Source organism: Hemiscyllium ocellatum, chromosome 2, assembly GCF_020745735.1.
Source record: "Hemiscyllium ocellatum isolate sHemOce1 chromosome 2, sHemOce1.pat.X.cur, whole genome shotgun sequence".
Taxonomy (NCBI): domain Eukaryota; kingdom Metazoa; phylum Chordata; class Chondrichthyes; order Orectolobiformes; family Hemiscylliidae; genus Hemiscyllium; species Hemiscyllium ocellatum.
The window spans coordinates 136,385,945-136,407,361 of record NC_083402.1 but is presented as its reverse complement, the minus strand read 5'-3'; the positions used below and the strand labels follow the sequence as shown (position 1 = coordinate 136,407,361).

The window sequence follows — 21,417 nt, the reverse complement described above, 5'->3', positions numbered from 1 at the left end:
ATGCGTTCCCCTGGGTCCGGCCTCTTGTTGTTGGAGGAGGGGGAAGGGGGATGTCTTTGCTCCATCACTATCGGTGTGGCCTCGGCCTGTGCCTTCTGCCGTTTCTGCTGCAGGTGAACGGAGCTCAGGATTCAGGTAGGAGCCAGAGAGCGGTGTGCTCATTGCTTCGCTGCGGCGGCGGCGTCAGCGGCAGCCCCGTACATGGAAGGAAGAGCAGGAGGCCCTGAAACCACTGCCATCATGGCGTCTAGCTGCTGGGTGTTGGACTGGACTGGACTGGACTGGACTGAGCTGAGCTGAGCTCAGCTGAGCTAGGCCAGGCCAGGCCAGGCCAAGCCAGGCTCTCTGCCCTTATTCCTGATGAAGGGCTTTTGCCCGAAACATTGATTTTGCTGCTCCTCGGATGCTGCCTGACCTGCTGTGCTCCTCCAGCACCACTGATCCAGAATCTGGTTTCCAGCATCTGCAGTCATTGTTTATATCTTTTACATAGTCCAGTAAGGTTATTTGAAATCGCATGCTTTCAGAGCGCTGCCCAATCTCCTGATGAAGGAGCAGCGCTCCGAAAGCTTGTACTTTCAATTAAACCTGTTGGACTATAACCTGGTGTTGTGTGACTTCTGACCCACTCCGATCATTAGCAGGTTTATGACCTGACTCTCGCACGGTGGCACAGTGGTTAGCACTGCTGCCTCACAGCGCCAGGGACCTGGGTTCAATTCCCACCTCAGGCGACTGACTGTGTGGAGTTTGCACGTTCTCCCCGTGTCTGCGTGGGTTTCCTCCGGGTGCTCCGGTTTCCTCCCACAGTCCAAAGATGTGTGGGTCAGGTGAATTGGCCATGCTAAATTGCCCGTAGTGTTAGGTAAGGGGTATATGTAGGGGTATGGGTGGGTTGCGCTTCCGCGGGTCGGTGTGGACTTGTTGGGCCGAAGGGCCTGTTTCCACACTATAAGTAATCTAATCTAATCAAAAAACCTGTCACAAATCTCCAGCTGCCACTTAATATCCTTAAAGAGTGACAATTTATCAAGTGTGACAGTTCCCACAATGCTTGTCTAGAGAGACTTGTAGATTTTCCGCTGCCCCTTTTTTTTAATAAAAAAATAAAAAGTTCTGGCTTCTGCCAATTAGGAATATGGCCCCTAATGAAATCTGGTTTGGTAATGACAGCAGCAAAATGCAAGGATGCTGGAGGTTTGAAATAAAAGTTCAGCTGTAGGGATGTTGTGTAAGGGATAAACTATTGCTAACACATTGCTTTCTTGCTCATCAAAATGATGCTGTGGGGTCCCTGACCTTAGGGAGAGATGGGATTTCAAATAAACATCTGTTCTGATAACAGTCCCTCAATTCATAACCACCTCATGCAGAAACAAGGGGGGTTTGTTAGATTAGATTAGATTACTTACAGTGTGGAAACAGGCCCTTCGGCCCAACAAATCCACACCGACCTGCCGAAGCGCAACCCACCCATTCCCCTACATTTACCCCTTACCTAACACTACGGGCAATTTAGCATGGCCAATTCACCTGGCCCGCACATCTTTGGACTGTGGGAGGAAACCGGAGCACCCGGAGGAAACCCACGCAGACACAGGGAGAACGTGCAAACTCCACACAGTCAGTCGCCTGAGTCAGGAATTGAACTCGGGTCTCCGGCGCTGTGAGACAGCAGTGCTAACCACTGTGCCACCGTGCTGCCCACTAAAGTTACAAAGTAAAGCAACACAGCTAATTGCCAAGTGATTCGTTATTGATGTCTGTTGCATCAGTACTCTTGCTGAGTGGTGTAGGTTACCCCAAAGTTCTCACTGAATCATTTTAAATTTGCCAGTATATGTGCTCAGTAGCCTTTGCTTAACTGTCAAGGGCTCACTGTCAGGCTGAGTTATATCCATCCTTTAACATTCACAATTAATGCAATAACTGACAAATCTATGTATATTGTCTGACATCCACAAGCATATTTGTGTAACAACTTAGTTTCACTGTATCACACTATTTCTTTCTCATCTAATTAACCCACCACTGATACCTCTTCCAATCATCCCTCAAGTCTGAAATTAAATAACGGTGGTTGAGTAAGGTAAATCAATAACTCTTCCATGAAATAGCGAGTAACAATTTCTGTAATGTCTCTTTCCGTTTACAGAAAGAATTCTGCTCCGTGACATCCAAACTCTGACATTATACAGTGGTAAATATACCACTGGCCGCAGAACACATCCTGTACCTCAGCTGCGGTGTGTTGGTGGCTCAGCTGGCTGCAGTGTCTTGCTTCCGAAAGTGGTGCAGTGTTATAACAAAGGTTGGGATGGTTACGATGTTCAGGTATGTAGTTGAATGTACCAGTCTAATTTCTAAATATAACCGAGTGATATTGAATTAGTTTATAGTGAGGGTTGCTCTCTGGAAGCAGTTAGGAACAAAAGAAAAACTGCAGATGCTGGAATCCAAGATAAACAAGCAGGAGGCTGGAAGAACACAGCAAGCCAGACAGTATCAGGAGATGGAGAAGTCAATGTTTCAGGTGTAACCCTTCTTCAGAAAGCAGTAGTTGCTGATGGTTAATTCCTTTACATTTTCTCAATCTTGGGAACATATGTTTTGGTGGAATCAGAAGAGTGCTTTAAGGGGTGGAGGAGTACAGTGGGAAAGTGGATTACTTCCAGGATACAACATTTCTTACTTTTTAGAAATAAATATTGCAAAGATAGAAATGTGGAGGAGAAAATAACAAGCTTTTCTGTAGTGCATAACGTCCATTAGATGTTTGCACCACAGAGAATTGTGTGATGACAAATGCCGAGAATGACAGGCTAGGAATGATGGTGATGGCTTTAGCACTGTTAAGGCAGGAGTTTGTCACTTTCAGAGGAGTAATAAGAATGAGAGCTAGAAGCGGCAATAGACAACTCAGCCTGTCAAGCATGCCCTGTCATTTGATGTGATCATGACTGATATTATCTTGACCTCGTTCCACTTTCCTGCCCACTCCCTGTAATCCTTGCTAAGAAAACAATTCTTCTTATCAGCAGTCGTGATTTGCAGATGCCGGTGTTGGACTAGGGTATACAAAGTTAAAAATCACACAACACCAAGTTATAATCCGTCAGGTTTGATTGGAAGCATATTAGCTTTCGGAGTGCTGCTCCTTCATCAGGTGGTTGTGATGTGACACTGTTCTACTGAGTACTACATTAATGATGGCAAGTAGATAATTTCACCATTATTGCTGCTATAAATGCTATCTGACAGATTCTGATCAGCCTGTATTGTCAATCACAGTTCTACAGTTTGATTCATTAAAAAGTCACACTTTTGTTTTTGTGCTCTGTAGACAGCGCACACTTCTCGATTTGTTGGCTAGCTGGAAGCTATTAAAAAATATTTGGGTAACTGCATGTTAGAATCATAGAATGGTATCATCTCACAAGGTGACCGTTTGGACTGTTGTGTTCACACCAACTCTATAAGAGTAAGTCAGCTAGTCCAACTCCCCTGCTCTTTCCCTATCGTCTTTCAACTGTTCCCTTCAGTTGATTATCAATTTCTCATGAAAGCCTGAATTGTTTCTTCCGCTATACTTCCATACATCTTCTACATATTTGCTGATCCTGAAAAATATATGATATGATTATGATGTAGTTTCATATATTTTGCTTATATTCCATTTAGACTTCACACTTGATTTGTTACATTAGTTGTGTATCCTCACGAGAATTCTTGACCATTTGTTTCATTGCGTAAAAATAACACAGACATGGAAACAGAAAGGAGAGTAAGGAACTAGTCAGGACAAAACTTGATTGAGTTTTTTGAAGAAGTAACAAAGAGGATTGATGAGGGTAGAGCAGTAGACATGATCTATATGCATTTTGGTAAGGCCTTCAGCAAGATTCTCCATGGAACACTGGTAAGCAAGGTTAGATCTCATGGAATACAGGGAGAACTAGCCATTTGGGTACAGAATTGGCTCGAATGTAAAGACAGAGGGTGATGGTGGAGGGTTGTTTTTCAGATTGGAGGCCTGTGACCAGTGGAGTGCTACAAGGATCGGTGCTGGGTCCACTACTTTTCATCATTTATATAAATTACATTCGTTACTTTTAGATAAAGGATTTGGATGTGAGCATAGCAGGTATAGTTAGTAAGTTTGCAGATGAGACAAAAATTGAAGGTATAGTGGACAGCGAAGAAGGTTACCTCAGATTACAACAGGATTTTGATCAGATGTGTCAATGGCTGAGGAGTGGCAGATGGAGTTTAATTTAGATAAATCTGAGGTACTGCATTTTGGGAAAGCAAATCTTAGCAGGACTTATACACTTAATGGTAAGGTCTTGGGGAGTGTTGCTGAACAAAGAGACCTTGGAGTGCAGGTTCATAGCTCCTTGAAAGTAAAATCGCAGGTAGATAGGATAGTGAAGGAGGTGTTTGGTATGCTTTCCTTTATTGGTCAGAGTATTGAGTACAGGAGTTGGGAGGTCACGTTGCAACTGTTCAGGACATTGGTTTGGAATATTGTGTGCAATTCTGGTCTCCTTCCTATGTGAAGGATGTTGTGAAACTTAAGAGTTCAGAAAAGATGTGCAAGGATGTTGCCAGGGTTGGAGGATTTGAGCTATAGGGAGAGGTTGAATCAGCTAGGGCTATTTCCCCTGGACTGTCAGAGGCTGAGGGCTAACCTTGTAGAGATCTATAAAATCATGAGGGGCATGGATAAAATTAATAGACAAAGTCTTTTCCGTGGAGTGGGGGAGTCCAGAACTAGAGAGCATAGGTTTAGGGTGAGAGGGGAAAGATATAAAAGAGACCTAAGGGGCAACGTTTTCACACAAGAGTGGTACGTGTATGGAATGAGCTGCCAGAGGAAGTGGTGAAGGCTGGTACAATTACAATATTTAAAAGGCATTTGGATGGGTATATGAATAGGAAGGGTTTAGAGGGATATGGGCCGGGTGCTGGCAGGTGGGACTAGATTGGGTAGGGATATCTGGTTGGCATGGATGAGTTGGACCAAAGGGTCTGTTTCCGTTCTGTGCATATCTATGACAGTCAAAACTGACTACAGAATATATTTGTTATAACAGAATAATGGTAATAAATGGGCGGTTAGGAAAAAGGGGAGGCAATAGCCGAGTGATATTATTATAAGGTCCAGAGACCCAGGTAATGTTCTGGGGAACTGAGCTCAAATCCTTTTCTGGCAGAGGTTGGAATTTGAATTCAGTAAAAATCTGGAATTAAGGTTTAATGATGTCCATGGAACCATTGTCAATTGTCAAAAATACTCATCTTGTTCACTAATATCCTTGAGAGAAGTAAATTCATCCTTACCTGATCTGCCCGATGTGTGACCCACAGCAACGTGGTTGGCTCTTAACTGCACTCTAAACAATTAGGAATGGGCAATAAATGCTGGGCGAGCTAGCAACAGCCACACCCCCTGAATTAATTTTTAAAAATTGTAGAACCTTTTCAAGAATACTAAAGCAAATTGACTAAGTGAATTATTTGCTCATGTTTATAGAGGAATCTTCTCCTTGTTGAAATAGTTTTTAGATTAAGATGGTTAGACCTTGAAGGAAAAATATCTGTGAGTACAATGAAGCATGCCAGATCTTGTGTCGTGACAAACTGCATCCTGGAATATTTAATGAAGTAATAAATGAAACTTATACATGTATAAGGCATTGCTCTGGTTTCTATATTATTGAGAAAAGGAAACAGAGGAACATGTTGCCACTATTTGGAAAACAGTGAGGAAAAACTTAAATTAGATTAGATTCCCTATAGTGTGGAAACAGGCCCTTCGGTCCAACAGGTCCACACCGGCCCTCTGAAGAGCAACCTACCCAGACCCACTCCCCTACATTCACCCCTGACTAAAGTACCTAACTACGGGAAATTTAGCATCGCCAATTCACTACATAGTGTTACTATTGTGAGGTAGCCTGACTCTCTGGTGAGAAGGCATTGGAGAGTGAGGACTGACTAATGACATATCGTGAAAAATACTGAGCTGTGGGTTTAAGATTTTACATGAAGAATCCTTTGGGGATTTTAAATTGACTCTTCTTTATTTAAACTTCAAAACATCATTTGCTAAAGTTATTTGTAGAAACATTGATCAGAGGCATAGTGCTTCTAAAAAGGATCAAACATTATCTAAAGTGTGATGAATAGTTTTATTTTGAAAGAAAGGATTGGAACTGGGAAGTTGCTTCAGGAATTGCCAAAAGTCTAATTCCTGCTTAGGATACCCTTAAATTCGAAATGGGCACAAAATCTGCAGACAATATGAAACTAATGGGAATACAACCAACAGGGAACACATTGTACAGTTCATCCACTTTACTAACACCTTCCACCCCGACCTCAAATTTACCTGGACCGTCTCAGACTCCTCCCTCCCCTTCCTAAACCCTCCATTTCTATCTCGGGTGACCGACTCAACACAGACATTTACTACAAACGGACCGACTCCCACAGCTACCTAGATTACACCTCCTCCCATGCTGCCTCCTGTAAAAACACCATCCCATATTCCCAATTCCTTCACCTCCGCTGCATCTGCTCCCAGGAGGACCAATTCCAATACCAAACAGCCCGAATGGCCTCCTCCTTCACACCGCAATTTCTCCACCGACGTGGTCGACAATGCTCTCCACTCCATCTCCTCCACTTCCCGCTCCTCTGCCCTTGAACCCCGCCCCTCCAATCGCCACCAGGACAGAACCTCACTGGTCCTCACCTTCCACTCCACCAACCTCCGGATACATCGTATCATCCTCCGTCATTTCCGCCTCCTCCAAACAGACCCCACCGCCAAGGATATATTTCCCTGCCCACCCCTATCAGCATTCTGGAAAGACCACTGCCTCCGCGACTCCCTCGTCAGGTCCACACTCCCCACGAACCCAACCTCCACTCCCGGCACCTTCCCCTGCAACCTCAAGAAGTGCAAAACTTGCGCCCACACCTCCCCCCTCCCTTCCCTCCAAGGCCCCAGTGGATCCTTCCATATCCGTCGCAAATTCACCTGCACCTCCACACACATCATTTACTGAATCCGCTGCACCCGATGTAGTCTCCTCTACATTGGGGAGACAGGCCGCCTACTTGCAGATTGTTTCAGGGAACACCTCTGGGACACCCGCATCAACCACCCCGTGGCTGAACACTTTAACTCCCCCTCCCACTCTGCCAAGGACATGCAGGTCCTTGGCCTCCTCCATCGCCAGACCCTGGCCACACGACGCCTGGAGGAAGAGTGCCTCATCTTCCACCTAGGAACCCTCCAACCACACAGGATGAATGTAGATTTCTCCAGCTTCCTCATTTCTCCTCCCCACCCCCCCCCCCCCCCCCCCCCCACCCCCACCCCCACCCCCACCCCCCACCCCCACACACAGTTATCTCAGTCCCAACCCCTGGATTCAGCACCGCCCTCTTGACCTGCAATCTTCTTTCTGACCTCTCCGTCCCCACCCCCACTCCGACTCTGGCCTATCACCCTCACTTCTTTCCACCTGTCGTATTCCTAGCTTCCCCCGCTCTTTAACTCAGCCCGCTTGGCACACTAGCCTCTTTCCTGAAGAAAGGCCTTTGCCCGAAATGTTGATTCTCCTGCTCCTCGGATGCTGCCTGGCCTGCTGCGCTTTTCCAGCACCACACTTTTCAACTCTGGTCTCCAGCATCTGCAGTCCTCACTTTCTCCTAGAGAACACATTGATCAAATAATACAGTTGGAAAGATTGAGGAGCCAAGTGACAAGTGTCATTTAGTGTGACTGTGGATTGGGAACAGATAATACATTGGCAATATAAGCTGAATGTTATTTTGCCATACGAGAGAAAATAATAGATGGTATTGGGGACACTGGAAGACAAATCTTTGCTAAAGCAGTTTCTGATTACTTCAATGACAAAATTAAATAGGCGTTATTTACTTCATTCCATTGATTATATGAGTGATTGATTCTGAGTTCATACAGAACTCTGATCCAACCTCACTGAAGTACTGTGTCTAACCTTGGCTAATGTGTGAAAGAAAAGCCCTTGGCATTGAAGTTGGTGCAGCAGAAAATAACTGATGCCTGAGTTATGAAGGGAAGTTGGGAATAGTTATGCTGGAGAAGAGCGGGCTCACTAATAAAATATTCAGGATCTGAGCAGGTATAGGGCGAGATAAATGGCAATATGTTTAACACAATCTGAAATTCTGCATCAAAAGGGCATTGTCTCAAAGGTAGAATTTCAATTTAATTCCTCAGTGCAGCATTGAATGTAAGGAGTGAACTGTTGATTGAGGCAATGGGACTGATAGAAAATTTGACAGAGTTAATTGTATCGCTGGAAAGTAACTTGATAAAGGGGGATAAACAACCTTGGGATGTTTTTTAATCATTGTGCATTTGAGATCTTAAGAGTTCAATCTGAAGGAATGAAGGAGTAGAATTATTGGCAACCTTTGGAAAGAAATTGAACATGTACTTGAAAATTTTCTTTTAAATTGCATGATTATTGGGAAAGAGTGTTTGTGTTGGTATGTAGGTACCTCTTTTAAAAAGCCAACGCAAGTAAATCGAGCTGAATGGCCTCCTTTTGTGCTATTTAATGTTATGATTGTTCTTTCTTTCAGACTGAACAGTTAAAATGGTAATTAACCCAATTAACTTTATCTCTTCTTAAACCCCCATATCTGACACACGATCATAGTGGGAATGCAAGACAGACTTGGAAAAAGCATATCAATTTGGAGCAATCACCGTCAGTTGTGAGGGATATAACTATCCAGAAGATCCTTATATTTTGAGGGGATCCTGCGGATTGGAATATGTCATTGAACTTACTGAGGAAGGTCTTCGGAGAAAGAAATCTAATTCTGAATTTGCTTATAAACCAAATAACAATGAAATTCCCGCAGATTCCGATGATTCATCCTCTTATCTTGTGATACTTGGACTGTTTTTTCTTGCTTATCTGATCTACCTCATGTGTTTGAGAAGCCAAAATAACAGTAATGAGATGCCGCAAAGCAGTACTCAAGGTTATGATGAATGTTTCAACAACGCAGGCCCCTCTGGACATCCACCACCACCTGGCTTTAAACCAGACTTTGGAGGTAAATCTGTCAGGATTCTTTAATAAAATAAGATTGTACAGCTATTGAAAGCAACAATCATTAAAATATTGCATTTCTTCAGAAGAGGCAACTTGGTCTAGCAGATGTGCACCCTACTTTGGACAAACATATGATGTATGAGTAGAAGTGGACCATTAAGACCATTCATTAAGATTATGGATTCTCCATTTCAAAATCCACACTCCCAGCTGTCCCCAGTAACCATCAATTCCGTTGAATACTTAATACAGAGTTAGATGGATTTTCATTAGACAATGGATTTGCTTTCAGCACCTTATGAAGTAGAATGTTCCAAAGTTGCACAACAGTCTAAGGGAAAAAAAACCACCTCATCTGTCTGTACAGAAATCACAAAAGCTAGCATGCACATTTAGTAGCTGATGGGAAAGGCAAAAGGGAATTTATTGTAAAGGGAGTGGAGTATAAAAAAAGGGAAGTTTTGCTAAAACAATACAAGGCACGAATCAGACTACACCTTGACTGCTGTGAATAGTTTTAGTCCCTTTATTAAGGAAAGATATATTAGTTTTGAAAGCAATCCAGAGTGGGTACCTTAGGCTAATTATATGTTTGGAGGCATTTCCTTCTGAGACAAAATTGAGGGGGTTGGGCCTGTTCTAACTACAGTTTAGAAGAATGAGAGGTGAAATATATACAATTCTTAATGGGACTTGACAAGTTAGATTCTAGAGGTTGTTTCCAAGTGTTGAGTCCAGAATGCCAGGCAAAATCTCAGTGAGCGGTCACCCAATTAGAATAGAGTTGAGGAGGAAATTATTCCGTGGGGGTCGTGAATCTGTGAAATTCTTGACCATAGAGAGCTCTAGATGGTTTCTAAGTCCATTGAAGGCCAAGACAGAAAGATTTTTGCTCAGTAATGGAATCGAAGGGTTATGAGGAAAAGACAGGAAAATGGAGTTGAGGAGTCCAGCCATGATCTCATTGAATGGTGGAGGAGACTATTTCTGCTCCTATGTTTTATGGTCTTCTGGAAAGGGCTGCCCCACACTTGAAAACTGTGTCCACCTGTTCTTTACTGACTTTCAAGAGGAAACATCCTTTCCACATCCACTTTGTTAAAGTCACTCAAGATCTTACCTCTCATCTCATTCCTGCTTAATTTGTTGTTTGGTTAAGCCTTTTTCCCCCCCCCCCCCTTTCAAGTTTTAAAAGCTGCTATATAGGCTGCTTCCATCTCTTTGTTGTGTAATAACATTGTTATAAATTTGACCTGCTTTTACTGATTATCTCACCTGCACACCTCTGGTAGGAGACAGAGTGTAGTGGTTGAGGGTTGTTTTTCGGACTGGAAGCCTGTGACCAGTGGTGTGCAGCAAGGTATAGTGCTGTACGCTGCTGTTTGTCATTTATATAAATGATTTGGATGTGAATATAGGCATGGTTAATAAGTTTGCAGATGACACCAAAATTGAAGTGCAATGGGAAGTGAAGGAGGTTTATCTCAGTATAGCGGGACCTTGATCAGATGGGCCAAGGAGTTTAATTTAGATAAATGTGCGGTTTTGTATTTGGAAAGGCAAGTCAGGGCAGGACTTGTACACTTAATGATAGGATCTTGGAGAGTGTGACTAAACAAAGAAAACTAGGAGTGCAGATACATTGAAAAACTTGAAAACTGAGTCACAAGTAGAAAAGGTAGTGAAGAAGGCATTTGCCTTTATTGGTCAGTGCATTGAGTACAGGAGTTGGGATGTCAAGTTGCATCTGTACAGGACATTGGTTAAGCCACTTTTGGAATAGTGTCCAATTCTGGTCTCCTGCTATAGGAAAGATGTTGTGAAATTTGGAAGGGTTCAGAAAATATTTACAAGTATGTTGCCAGGGTTGGATGATTTGAACTATAGGGAGAGGCTGAATAGGCGGGGGCTATTTTCCCTGGAGTGTCGGAGACTGAGAGGTCACCTCGTAGAAGTTTATAAAATCATGAGGGGCGTGGATAGAGTGAATAGACAAGGTCTTTTTCCCAGGATAGGGAATCCAAACTAGAGGGCATAGTTATAAGGTGAGAGGGGAAAGACTTAAAAGGGACTTAAGGGCCATCTTTTTAAGCAGTGTGTAGTGCATGTGTGGACTGACCTGCCAGAGGAAGTGGTGGGGATTGGAACAATTACAACATTTAAAAGGCATCTGGATGGGTATGTGAGTAAGAAGGGTTTATAGGGAAATGGGCCAAATGCTGGCAAATGGGATTGGATTAATTTAGGATACCTAGTCGGCATGGACAAGTTGGACCGTAGGGTCTGTTTCTGAATTGTGCACCTCTGAGTCTGTTTGCTATTTTGTCATAAAGAAAAACTATATTTATGTCTTTAAAATCCCTCATAACCTTCAACATCTTTGAGTCTAAGAAATTGAAAGCTCAATATTTCAAATTTGTTTTTATATACCAGATATTTTTAATCTACTGTCTTGACTTTGGCAGTCCAATCATGAAAGAGTTAAGTTTAATCTGTATATTCATCTTATTTTTAAATTTGAGAATTTTTGTAGAACTTATGACCTGGGTTTTCCATGTTGATGTTTGTCTTGTCTGCACCCTGTTTGATCTAGAATTATTCTGTAATATCAGCACTGAGCCTCACTCAGTATAAATTGGTTGCAGTCAGCCTCCTGGGACATGCTTTTATGTCATAGGATTTAAACTGGAACTTCTGGCCCCAAGGTAGGGATTCACAAGTTAGGGATTGTGTGGCTCACTGTGTCTCAAGACCTCAAAAGAAAATGTTGAAATATTAGTTGTTTCTCCTTATAACGAGCTGCCCAGTATTATCTTTCAGTGTCCCTTATCTTTTTGTTCCCCTCCCATCAGTGATCAGAGTTGTATTCTAGGTAAAGCTGGATTAACATACTATGCAAATACAATTTCTCTTCCTGAGGTTTCTGTTCTATCGTTCCTACTGCTGCATACTTTACTAGTGGCATCAGTGGCTTAAAAAAATCCGTTTTCCCATCCCTGTTTTTCTCAGCTGTGTCATTCCCTTACCTTTGCACAAGAGAGAAGATCTAACACACCCTCCTGAATTAATGCTAATTCTGTCTAATTTGATACAGAATCTGTCTAATCAGCTTTTCAAATGATCACATATATAATTTTCCACATCTGAATTTGTAAGTCACAATTGAGGTAAAGATCAATGGCTACAATTGTGTTGCTTATACGGGTCTTCTATTTACCATCTTTTTTAATTCATTTGAGGTTATCTGACTCCAGTGAAGTTTAAGCGATATCAGTGAATGGAAAGGATATTACCATGGAGCTTTGTTTCCCTTCAGCTTCCATATTTCTAATGTCCTTAATCTACCTCATTTTGCTTCATTAAATTCAAACACCCTGCTGTGTGCTTCCCGTGCTTCTCTCTATATTTCATGGTTTTTACATTTTGTTGATTTGACTTAAAAGGGGATAAAGCCCCAGGACCTGATCAGGTGTACCCTGGAACTCTGTGGGAAGCTAGGGAAATGATTGTTGGGCCTCTTGCTGAGATATTTGTATCATCGATAGTCACAGGTGAGATGTCAGAAGACTGGAGGTTGGCTAACATGGTGCCACTGTTTAAGAAGGGTGGTAAGGACAAACCAGGGAACCATAGACCAGTGAGCAGCCTGATGTCGATGGTGGGCAAGTTGTTGGAGGGAATCCTGAGGGACAGGATGTTCATGTGTTTGAAAAGGCAAGCACTGATTAGGGATAGTCAACATGGCTTTGTGCGTGGGAAATCATGTCTGCCAAACTTGATTGAGTTTTTTGAAGAAGTAACAAAGAGGATTGATGAGGACAGAGCAGTGGACATGATCTATATGGACTTCATAAGGTGTTCAACAAGGTTCCCTATGGGAGACTGATTAGTAAAATTAGATCTCATGGAATACAGGGAGAACTAGCCATTTGGATACAGAACTGGCTCAAAGGTAGAAGACAGTGGGTAGTGGTGGAGGGTTGTTTTTCAGACTGGAGGCCTGTGACCAGTGGCGTGCCTCAAGGATTGGTGCTGGGTCCACTGCTTTTCTTCATTTTTATATAAATGGTTTGGTTGTGAGCTTAAGAGGAATAGTTAATAAGTTTGCAGATAACACCAAAATTGGAGATGTAGTGGACAGTGAAGAATGTTACCTCTGACTACAACGGGATCTTGATCAGATGAGCCAGTGGACTAAGGAGTGGCAGATGGAGTTTAATTTAAATAAATTAGATAATTTAGATAAGTGGGCAGCGCGGAGGCACAGTGGTTAGCACTGCTGCCTCACAGCGCCTGAGACCCGGGTTCAATTCCCGACTCAGGCGACTTACTGTGTGGAGTTTGCACATTCTCCCCGTGTCTGTGTGGGTTTCCTCCCACAGTCCAAAGATGTGCGGGTCAGGTGAATTGGCTATGCTAAATTGCCCGTAGTGTTAGGTAGGGGTATGGGTGGGTTGCGCTTCGGTGGGTCGGTGTGGACTTGTTGGGCCAAAGGGCCTGTTTCCACACTAAGTAACCTAATCTAAAATGCGAGGTGCTGCATTTTGGGAAAGCAAATCTTAGCAGGACTTATACACTTAACGGTAAGATCCTAAGGAGTATTGCTGAACAAAGAGATCTTGGAGTGCATGTTCACAGCTCCTTGAAAGTGGAATCTCACGTAGATAGTATAGTGATGAAAGTGTTTGATATCCTTTCGTTTATTGATCAGTATTGAGTACAGGAGTCGGGAGGTCATGTTGCTGCTGTACAGGACATTGGCTAGGCCACTGTTGGAATATTACGTGCAGTTCTGGTCTCCTTCCTATTGGAAGGATGTTGTGAAACTTGAAAGCGTTCAGAAAAGACTTAAGGATGTTGCCAGAGTTGGAAGATTTGAGCTATAGGGAGAGGCTGAACAGGTCGAGGCTGTTTTCCCTAGAACATTGGAGGCTGAGGGGTGACCTTAGGCTTATAAAATCATGAGGGGCATGGATAGGGTAAATAGACCAGGTCTTTTCCCTGGTGTGGGGGAGTTCAGAACTAGAGGGCATAGGTTTAGGGTCAGAGGAGAAAGATATACAGGATATCTTGCCCTAAGGGACAACTTTTACAGGCAGAGGGTGGTGCATGTGTGCAATGAGCTGCCCAAGGAAGTGGTGGAGGCTGGTACAATTGCAACATTTAAAAGGCATCTGGATGGGTATTTGTTTAGGAAAGGTTTGGAGGGATGTGGGACTAGATTGGTTTGGGATAGCTGGTTGGCATGGACGAGTTGGTTCGAAGAGTCTGTTTCCATGTTATATATCTCCATGACTTTGCAGCTTAATCCTCTATTTATTTCCAGAGTAAAATGTCTCTGCAATGAAAAACAAAAACCTTAATCAACAGCTTCTAGCCTGTGCTAGCATTGTTGTTCATCCCTTTATTTTATCTTACTTTAATCATTTAATGCAACTGTTGTCTATCCTCTTCATTAGAGTTTTAAAAAAAGAACTTTCTTCATCACAAGATGCCAGATATTCTTCTGCTTCATTTCTATGATTGCTCCTTCATATTCATTGGAAAAATCCAGCATTGCTCCACCATTATTGGTTATCTTGCCTTGTGTAATCTGCAAATGTATTTTGTTTCGAGGTTACACATCTCATGGGGCGTATCCACGGAGTAGAAGCTCAGGACCAGGATTTTGGACAGGTTTAGGAACAGGTGGTTTGCTTGGATACTTGCTTTCCAGCAGAAGGTATTACATTTACAGTCTTAAAGATTAAATGATATGAGCACACTTTTTAGAATTCTTGTTTCTGATCAGATTATCCTTAATAAAGCCACAAATGCACATTTACAGTGGTTTTGGTAAGGAACCCCTTTGAATTTGATGGTAACTTAAAGGTGTGACCAAATTGTAGAAGAAGGTGAAAATCCTGAAGTCATGCTCTGTCATTGACAGCCATTCCACAGGTTGCATTCTCGACCATCCACGCTAATGATCAGTGGAATTAACTGATGTGGGGAGAACTTACTTCACTTTTGTTCCCTTGTGAGACACCCATTAAAAAGTGAACTCTTGATCCGATGAAGTGAAATTTGGGTTTTTATGATCCTGAGTCATAAGTACTGCTGTTTAAAAAGTGGATGTTGCTAAATTCTGACTAATTATGATATGTTTCTAAACATGATTTGGAGATGCCGGTGTTGGACTAGGGTGTACAAAGTTAAAAATCTTGCAACACCAGGTTATGGTCCAACAGGTTTAATTGGAAGCACTAGCTTTCAGAGCGCTGTGGTGGTTGTGGAGTACAAAACAAGTTTTAAAGAATTAGTTAATATTTCAGTATCGACCTACACCTCCATGTATCCAAAATTTTATTTCACATTCTGTAAAAATAGTGATTTATTTTTTGATTATTTGTTGCCACTGATCATTAGCTTGGGTGGTCGAGAATGCAACCTGTGGAATGGCTATCAATATGTAAATGAGGGGTCTATTAGAAGTTCTTAAGACATTGCTGACCAATCAATGCGTGGGTCTATGCATGATTCTTTCACAGCCCTTATAGTAGGTAATTCTAAGTATGAAGTAAAGTACTTTTAAAGCACAAACACCCTGTAGAAATGCAGGGGTGCAGAAATGCTCCTCCAAATCCATTGGTGTCACATTGACCATTGGGCACATCTTCACCACAATCCACAGCCCATTCCAACACCATTCCTGAAACACATCCAAGGGTCACTGGTAATGATGCAGGTGTGTTGGTATTGATGGTTTTACTCGGATGCGAGGAGGTATGTTGACCAAGTTCATGTTTATGACAGTCACATTGTGTATGCTTTCCTTTATTGGTCAGTATTGAGTACAGGAGTTGGGAGGTCTTGCTGCATTTATCTTGGTCAGAGAAAGGCTTAGGTTTTGGATTAAATTTAAGTGCAACTTATTTTTTTGCAAGTTTTTTTGAACATTGCACTTCAAATCATGGTTGAACAGGGAAAATGAAAGAGATGCCTTGAAGCACGACTTCAGGCATCCAGACACAACAATAATGACACTACAAATAATTTAAAGGCAGGATCTACTTATGAAGTCTAGCTTAGGAGAAAGGACAGTACAGATGCCAGCAAGCCAAAGTGTACACAACATCTACTTCTCCCTAGCAGTTTGTTATGTTTTGCATGACCTTTGTTCATTGTCCCAGTCATACTTAATACTAAAGAAAACCTAATCTGGCCACATTTCAGGAAGTAACAAATTTGTACGTAAGCCTTTGTCACCAACAAGGTGCTTCAACATCAACTGATAGCTCACTCCAGCCAACTGTTTTTGCTTAAAGTACCGAGAAGCACCCAATATATGTATTGCAGTTAGCCATACAAGAAGAATCCAGTACTGCTGAACAATAGTTTTGGGCAATCTTTATGTTGTTTAACATCGTGAACAGATGACCGAACCAGAGGGCATATAGGTTAGAGAGTCAAGTTTTAACAGGATAGCACTGGCATCAAACCAGCAATGCACACTGATTGAAATCATGCTTCATTTGCTCTGCATGCTGCCAGCAATGCTTAAGAACACAAGTGCAAACCTTTTCACAAAGTTGGCTTCCAATGTGCTTGCCGTCATTGTAATATTTTCATTATTCAAACCTAATAGTGCCCTAAAGAATAGCACTACAGAAGCAAGTTAACCCTGAACTCTTCTCCCCTTATATTGTAACTAAAAATGATTAAATACTAGTTTTCAAAACCATAAATGCCAAGAAACTATAGCCACATTTTTGCACCATGATAAAAGCAAGAGCCGTTGCTACAAAGATGTCTCGCTGAGACATAGTGATCTCGAAGACCCCTTGTTTGCATATTTGAGTTTAATTCCTGTTTGAGGCATTATGGACCAGACCAAACCCCCTCAAAATATATTAAGATGATAGTCTAGACCCTGATTTTTTTTTCTCTTTTAAAGGCAGGTATAAGACATTGCATTCCAGATGTAATGTGGTTAGTCAAACTCCTTGACTTTTATCAAAACGCACTTTATTTTTGCACTACGGTTAAAATACAGGCAAAATAAAAAGAAAAGAATTGACTTAACGGTAACTATTGAAATGCTTAACAAAATAATATATGTAAACAAATGAACTGTTCCAAATAGTAATATCCCATAAGTGCACCCTTAACAAAGGCAAATTCAGTAAAATAGATTGTCTCACGTGCAATTCCAGCAGTCCCAAACTTTTAGCTGGAACAGAGAGAGGGATAAGAACTTCCACCCCAGCAAGTACTGAAAGCTAAAACTAAAATCCTGGTTCCGTGGGCTGTTTTTATTAGTCCAACTTTTTAAAATAAAAACTCCAAGGCTGTAAAGCTATTTGCTTAATTGACTGGGCACCTCTGTCTCAACATTCTTTCATTAAAAAAACCACAACAAAATAACACCTCTTAAAGCTATTGTGTCATCACATTATCTAGTCCGTTTGCCAAAAAAAAATTGCCTCCACAAATTTAGCAATTTAATTAATGTCTACAAGTCTGGGCAATGTTCATTGCTGTGTTTAATTTATTCCTGAAAAATTAGCTGAAGTATTATTACCTGTGTAAATGTAATGCAGTACTGAGGAGGGTTTGTCTTTAATGGACCAATAATGGGTGGAAAGTAATTTCATATACCTGCTTTTCTGACACAGGAGTGCAAAATGTTAACTGGACTTGAATCAAAAATATTATTTTAAAGCCTAAATAATAATTTTTTTTTAACCTTTTTCACTTCAGATCACAGCCAAGCCCTTCACCTTACGTACACTACCCAAATTATTCTGCACATCAACCACAGACAAGCGGGCAAGCTGGTTGGAATCCTGAAGGCCGAGAAACCAGGACAACATCAGGTAAACATGGTTTCCTTTAAATAGTGTTGAGACAATAGCTTTGCTGCTTTTTATTTTCACCAATTGCTGAAGAAGGGCTTATGCTCGAAACGTCGAATCTCCTGTTCCTTGGATGCTGCTTGACCTACTGCGCTTTTCCAGCAACACATTTTCAGCTCAACATTGAGCTGTCCATTAGCAATAATGAAACATTAAGTTTCAAAATGGCAGCAGAGTTGGAGAAATAATGAAGTCTTAAAAAGGTCAAACACAAAATAATGGCAATCTCAGTAGGTCAGGCAGCATCCTTGAAGAGACTAACTAGAGTTAATGTTTTGAGTTTTGTATCACTACTTCAGAATTGAAGTTCTGAAGAAGTCACACCAGACTTGAAACATTAACATGTTCTCTCTCTCCACAGACATGTTGAGGTTCTCCAGCATTTTGTGTTTGTTTCAGATTTTGAGCATCCACACTAGTTTGCTTTTATTTAAACGTTAAATGAAGTTGCCACATTAGCAAATTGTTTCCTGCCTAAAGGCATCGTATGCAAAAGATTTTTTTTATATAAGATATAGAATGTATTTGCAAAGCAGTTAAAATTAAGGGATCAAATTATTCTCTCGCTTTTGCTTTAACAGGATTTGGTGGGACAAAAAGAAGATGAAATGTACAAGATATGAGAGAAGATTTCATTGTAGAATTGTTCAAAACTTGCTGCTTCAGTTTGTCTGCACAGCCCAAGGCTGTAGCATTTTGTGAGCAAGAGAGATTCTTGTATTGTTGAATAGTTTTAGAATTTTCATTATTTGACTTTTTTGTAGCATCCAACTGTATTTGGAGCCTGTAATAACAATGAGGGTATTACATAAAGTGAGGAATTCATGCATGAACTTCTGCTAATTAATGGCAGCCAATAATTTATTATAATTTTGAAAGAAAATATTTAGTAATGTAAAGTCATTTTTAAAAAATTCATTCACTGGATATGAGCGTCGCTGGCTAGGCCAGCAGTAATTGCCATCCGTAATTGCACAAAGGGAGGTTAAGAGTGTGGGTCAGGAGTCACATGTAGGCCACACCAGGTAAGGATGGCAATTTCCTTCCTGAAAGGAATTAGTGAGCTAGATGGGTTTTTCCTGACAATCAATGATGGATTCATGGTCATCATCAAACTCTAAATTCCAGATATTTATTGAATTCAAATTCCACCATCTGCCATGGTATGATTTGAACCCTGGTCCTCAGAACATTTCCTGGGTCTCTGGATTGGTAGAACAGTAATAACACCACTAGGCCATTGCCTCCTCTTAATATGTTTGCTATCCCAACATACTTGCAAGTCTCCTAGTAGTTGAGATGGAGTAAAGCAGAACAAAGATCATATTTGCTAAAACCAAGTGGTACTTTTGCTAAATTTCCTATTTCCTGTCATAGCCAGCGCACACTTGAAAGGAATTTTGCACAAAGTGCATTTTACCCCTCTGCAACTTTATAGGAAATCCCATATGTGACAAATTAAACTAAGAATATTGGGAGATACTGACATTTAAAAATTAACTTTTGTCTCAGTTTTCATAGAAGGACCTGCTCAATATGTAATGTTATTCCTCCAAGGTGATGCTGTGCTGACTCATGGCCTTTCCTGTTTGTTTACCACTGGTTCACATTCTTCACGACCCTTTCCTCCCACTTCTGACTATTATCTCCCTTTGTTTCGTGACATGGAGGTGCCGGTGTTGGACTGGGGGTGGACTAGGTCAGAAGTCTCAACAGGTTAATTTGAAATGCCTTGTCCCTTTCTTTCCAGCAGTGATAAATTTCTTCAGTCTTGTATTTTGTTTTAAGCTAAATCCCCCTTTTTTTCAGCCCTACACAACAATGAAAAGTGTAAGTTCTATAAAGACACAGGAGGCTAAATGTTCCAAAAGACAAGAATATCTTTATTATATATTATAATGGAAAAGTTGAATAAGTAAAACTTGTCCTCCAAGACTCCACTTAATGCTAGAGTACACCTGCATCCTGCATGGGACATTGGGAAAGAATCAGGGAATATAGGAATTGCTAAATGAAAATGATCGAAATGTATGTAGCTCTCCTAATTACACAATTCAACATTAGGGTTTCTAACTAGTGTATCTTTATCAGTCATGATACAACCAGAAATGTCCTGAGGAAAGAAACCATCGCATAGAGAGATTTGGAAATCATATGCAGGGTACCCCAGTGTTGCCTTTGACATATTGAAGTTTTGAATTTCTGAGACCACTGTTTTCTTTAGTTCTTTACAAACTTCTGGTAACTCAAGACTCACTTGCAAATTATGACCTTTAAATTACCATGCATACATATATGCAATTATGTAAAAGTACCTTGCACTGAAATGAATTGGCCACGCCCAAAAACAAGAATATTTCTTAAGGCTTATGTTTCCTCCGGGTGCTACAGTTTCCTCCCACAATCCAAAGCTGTGCAGGTTAGGTGAATTGGCCAGGCTAAATTGTCCATAGTGTTCAGGGATGTGTAGGTTAGGTGCAATAGTCAGGGATAAATGGGGTAGGGGAATGGGTTTGGGTGGGATATTCTTTGGAGGGTTGGTGTGGACTTGGTGGGCTGAAGGGCCTGTTTCTACACTGTAGGGATTCTGTGATACTGTGACTCAATTCCATTCCCAAAAATGAAGGCTCCATGTCGTAGGGCATTTTTATTTTGATCTCATGAGCAATAAAACTGTGCAAGAAAGGGCAATGTTGCTTTGCTTGTAATCAAAAGCATTCAATATTTTTCTCAATAAAATTCTGTCCTTTTCCTCTGTGATGACGTAGCTTGTAATGATTTGTGCTTTTACTACAGTGCTTTGTGTACGTTTTTGACAGATGTTGAAAGATTATACTAGTTGGCAATACATTATCGCTGCCTACCACATGCCAGTTAGGAATAAATGGCCAAAACAGCCCACCATGTGTGTTAGCTACAGAACCTTGGACAGAAATTTGTGCTTATATGCCGACTCGAATATAGAAATGGGTGAAAAATAAGCACAAATGCAGTGCGATCAATTTGAATAGTAATCAGATGGTTGTTTACTTCTACCATGGTGCCTCATGTTTTCCTTTATTAGCTTTAGGTAATAGGCACATTCAGTGGGAAAGATATTGGCTGATTGGTCCTTCTGAATTTTTAGCGACTGGTGTACTTTATGAAACTTCAGCTGCACTGTGTTCTGAAGAAGGATCACGGGATTTGTCAGGCCTGCTGAGTTTCTCCAGCAATTTCATTTTGCTTTTGTTTCAGCTGCATTATGACTGGTCAGTATGATAAGTGCACGCTTCAGTCTGAATCCGAAATAAGTAAATCCAAAATAGAAAAATCATGATCAATCTCCAGAAATCTGAACTGGACTTGTGTTCAGACTTGTGCATCACTACACCTAAATTTTTGTGTTA

General features: G+C 41.4%; 1 protein-coding gene across 1 annotated transcript; it reads left to right on the top strand.

Annotated features, from left to right (window-relative positions):
• saraf (store-operated calcium entry-associated regulatory factor) lies at positions 1 to 20,788 on the top strand. Its single transcript, XM_060840405.1, has 6 exons — positions 1 to 135; positions 2,156 to 2,334; positions 8,727 to 9,132; positions 14,748 to 14,853; positions 17,874 to 17,989; positions 18,610 to 20,788. Exons 1-6 carry the CDS (start codon positions 51 to 53, stop codon positions 18,633 to 18,635), a joined length of 918 nt encoding a protein of 305 aa, XP_060696388.1. The 5' UTR covers positions 1 to 50; the 3' UTR covers positions 18,636 to 20,788.
• Positions 20,789 to 21,417: the final 629 nt, after the last annotated feature.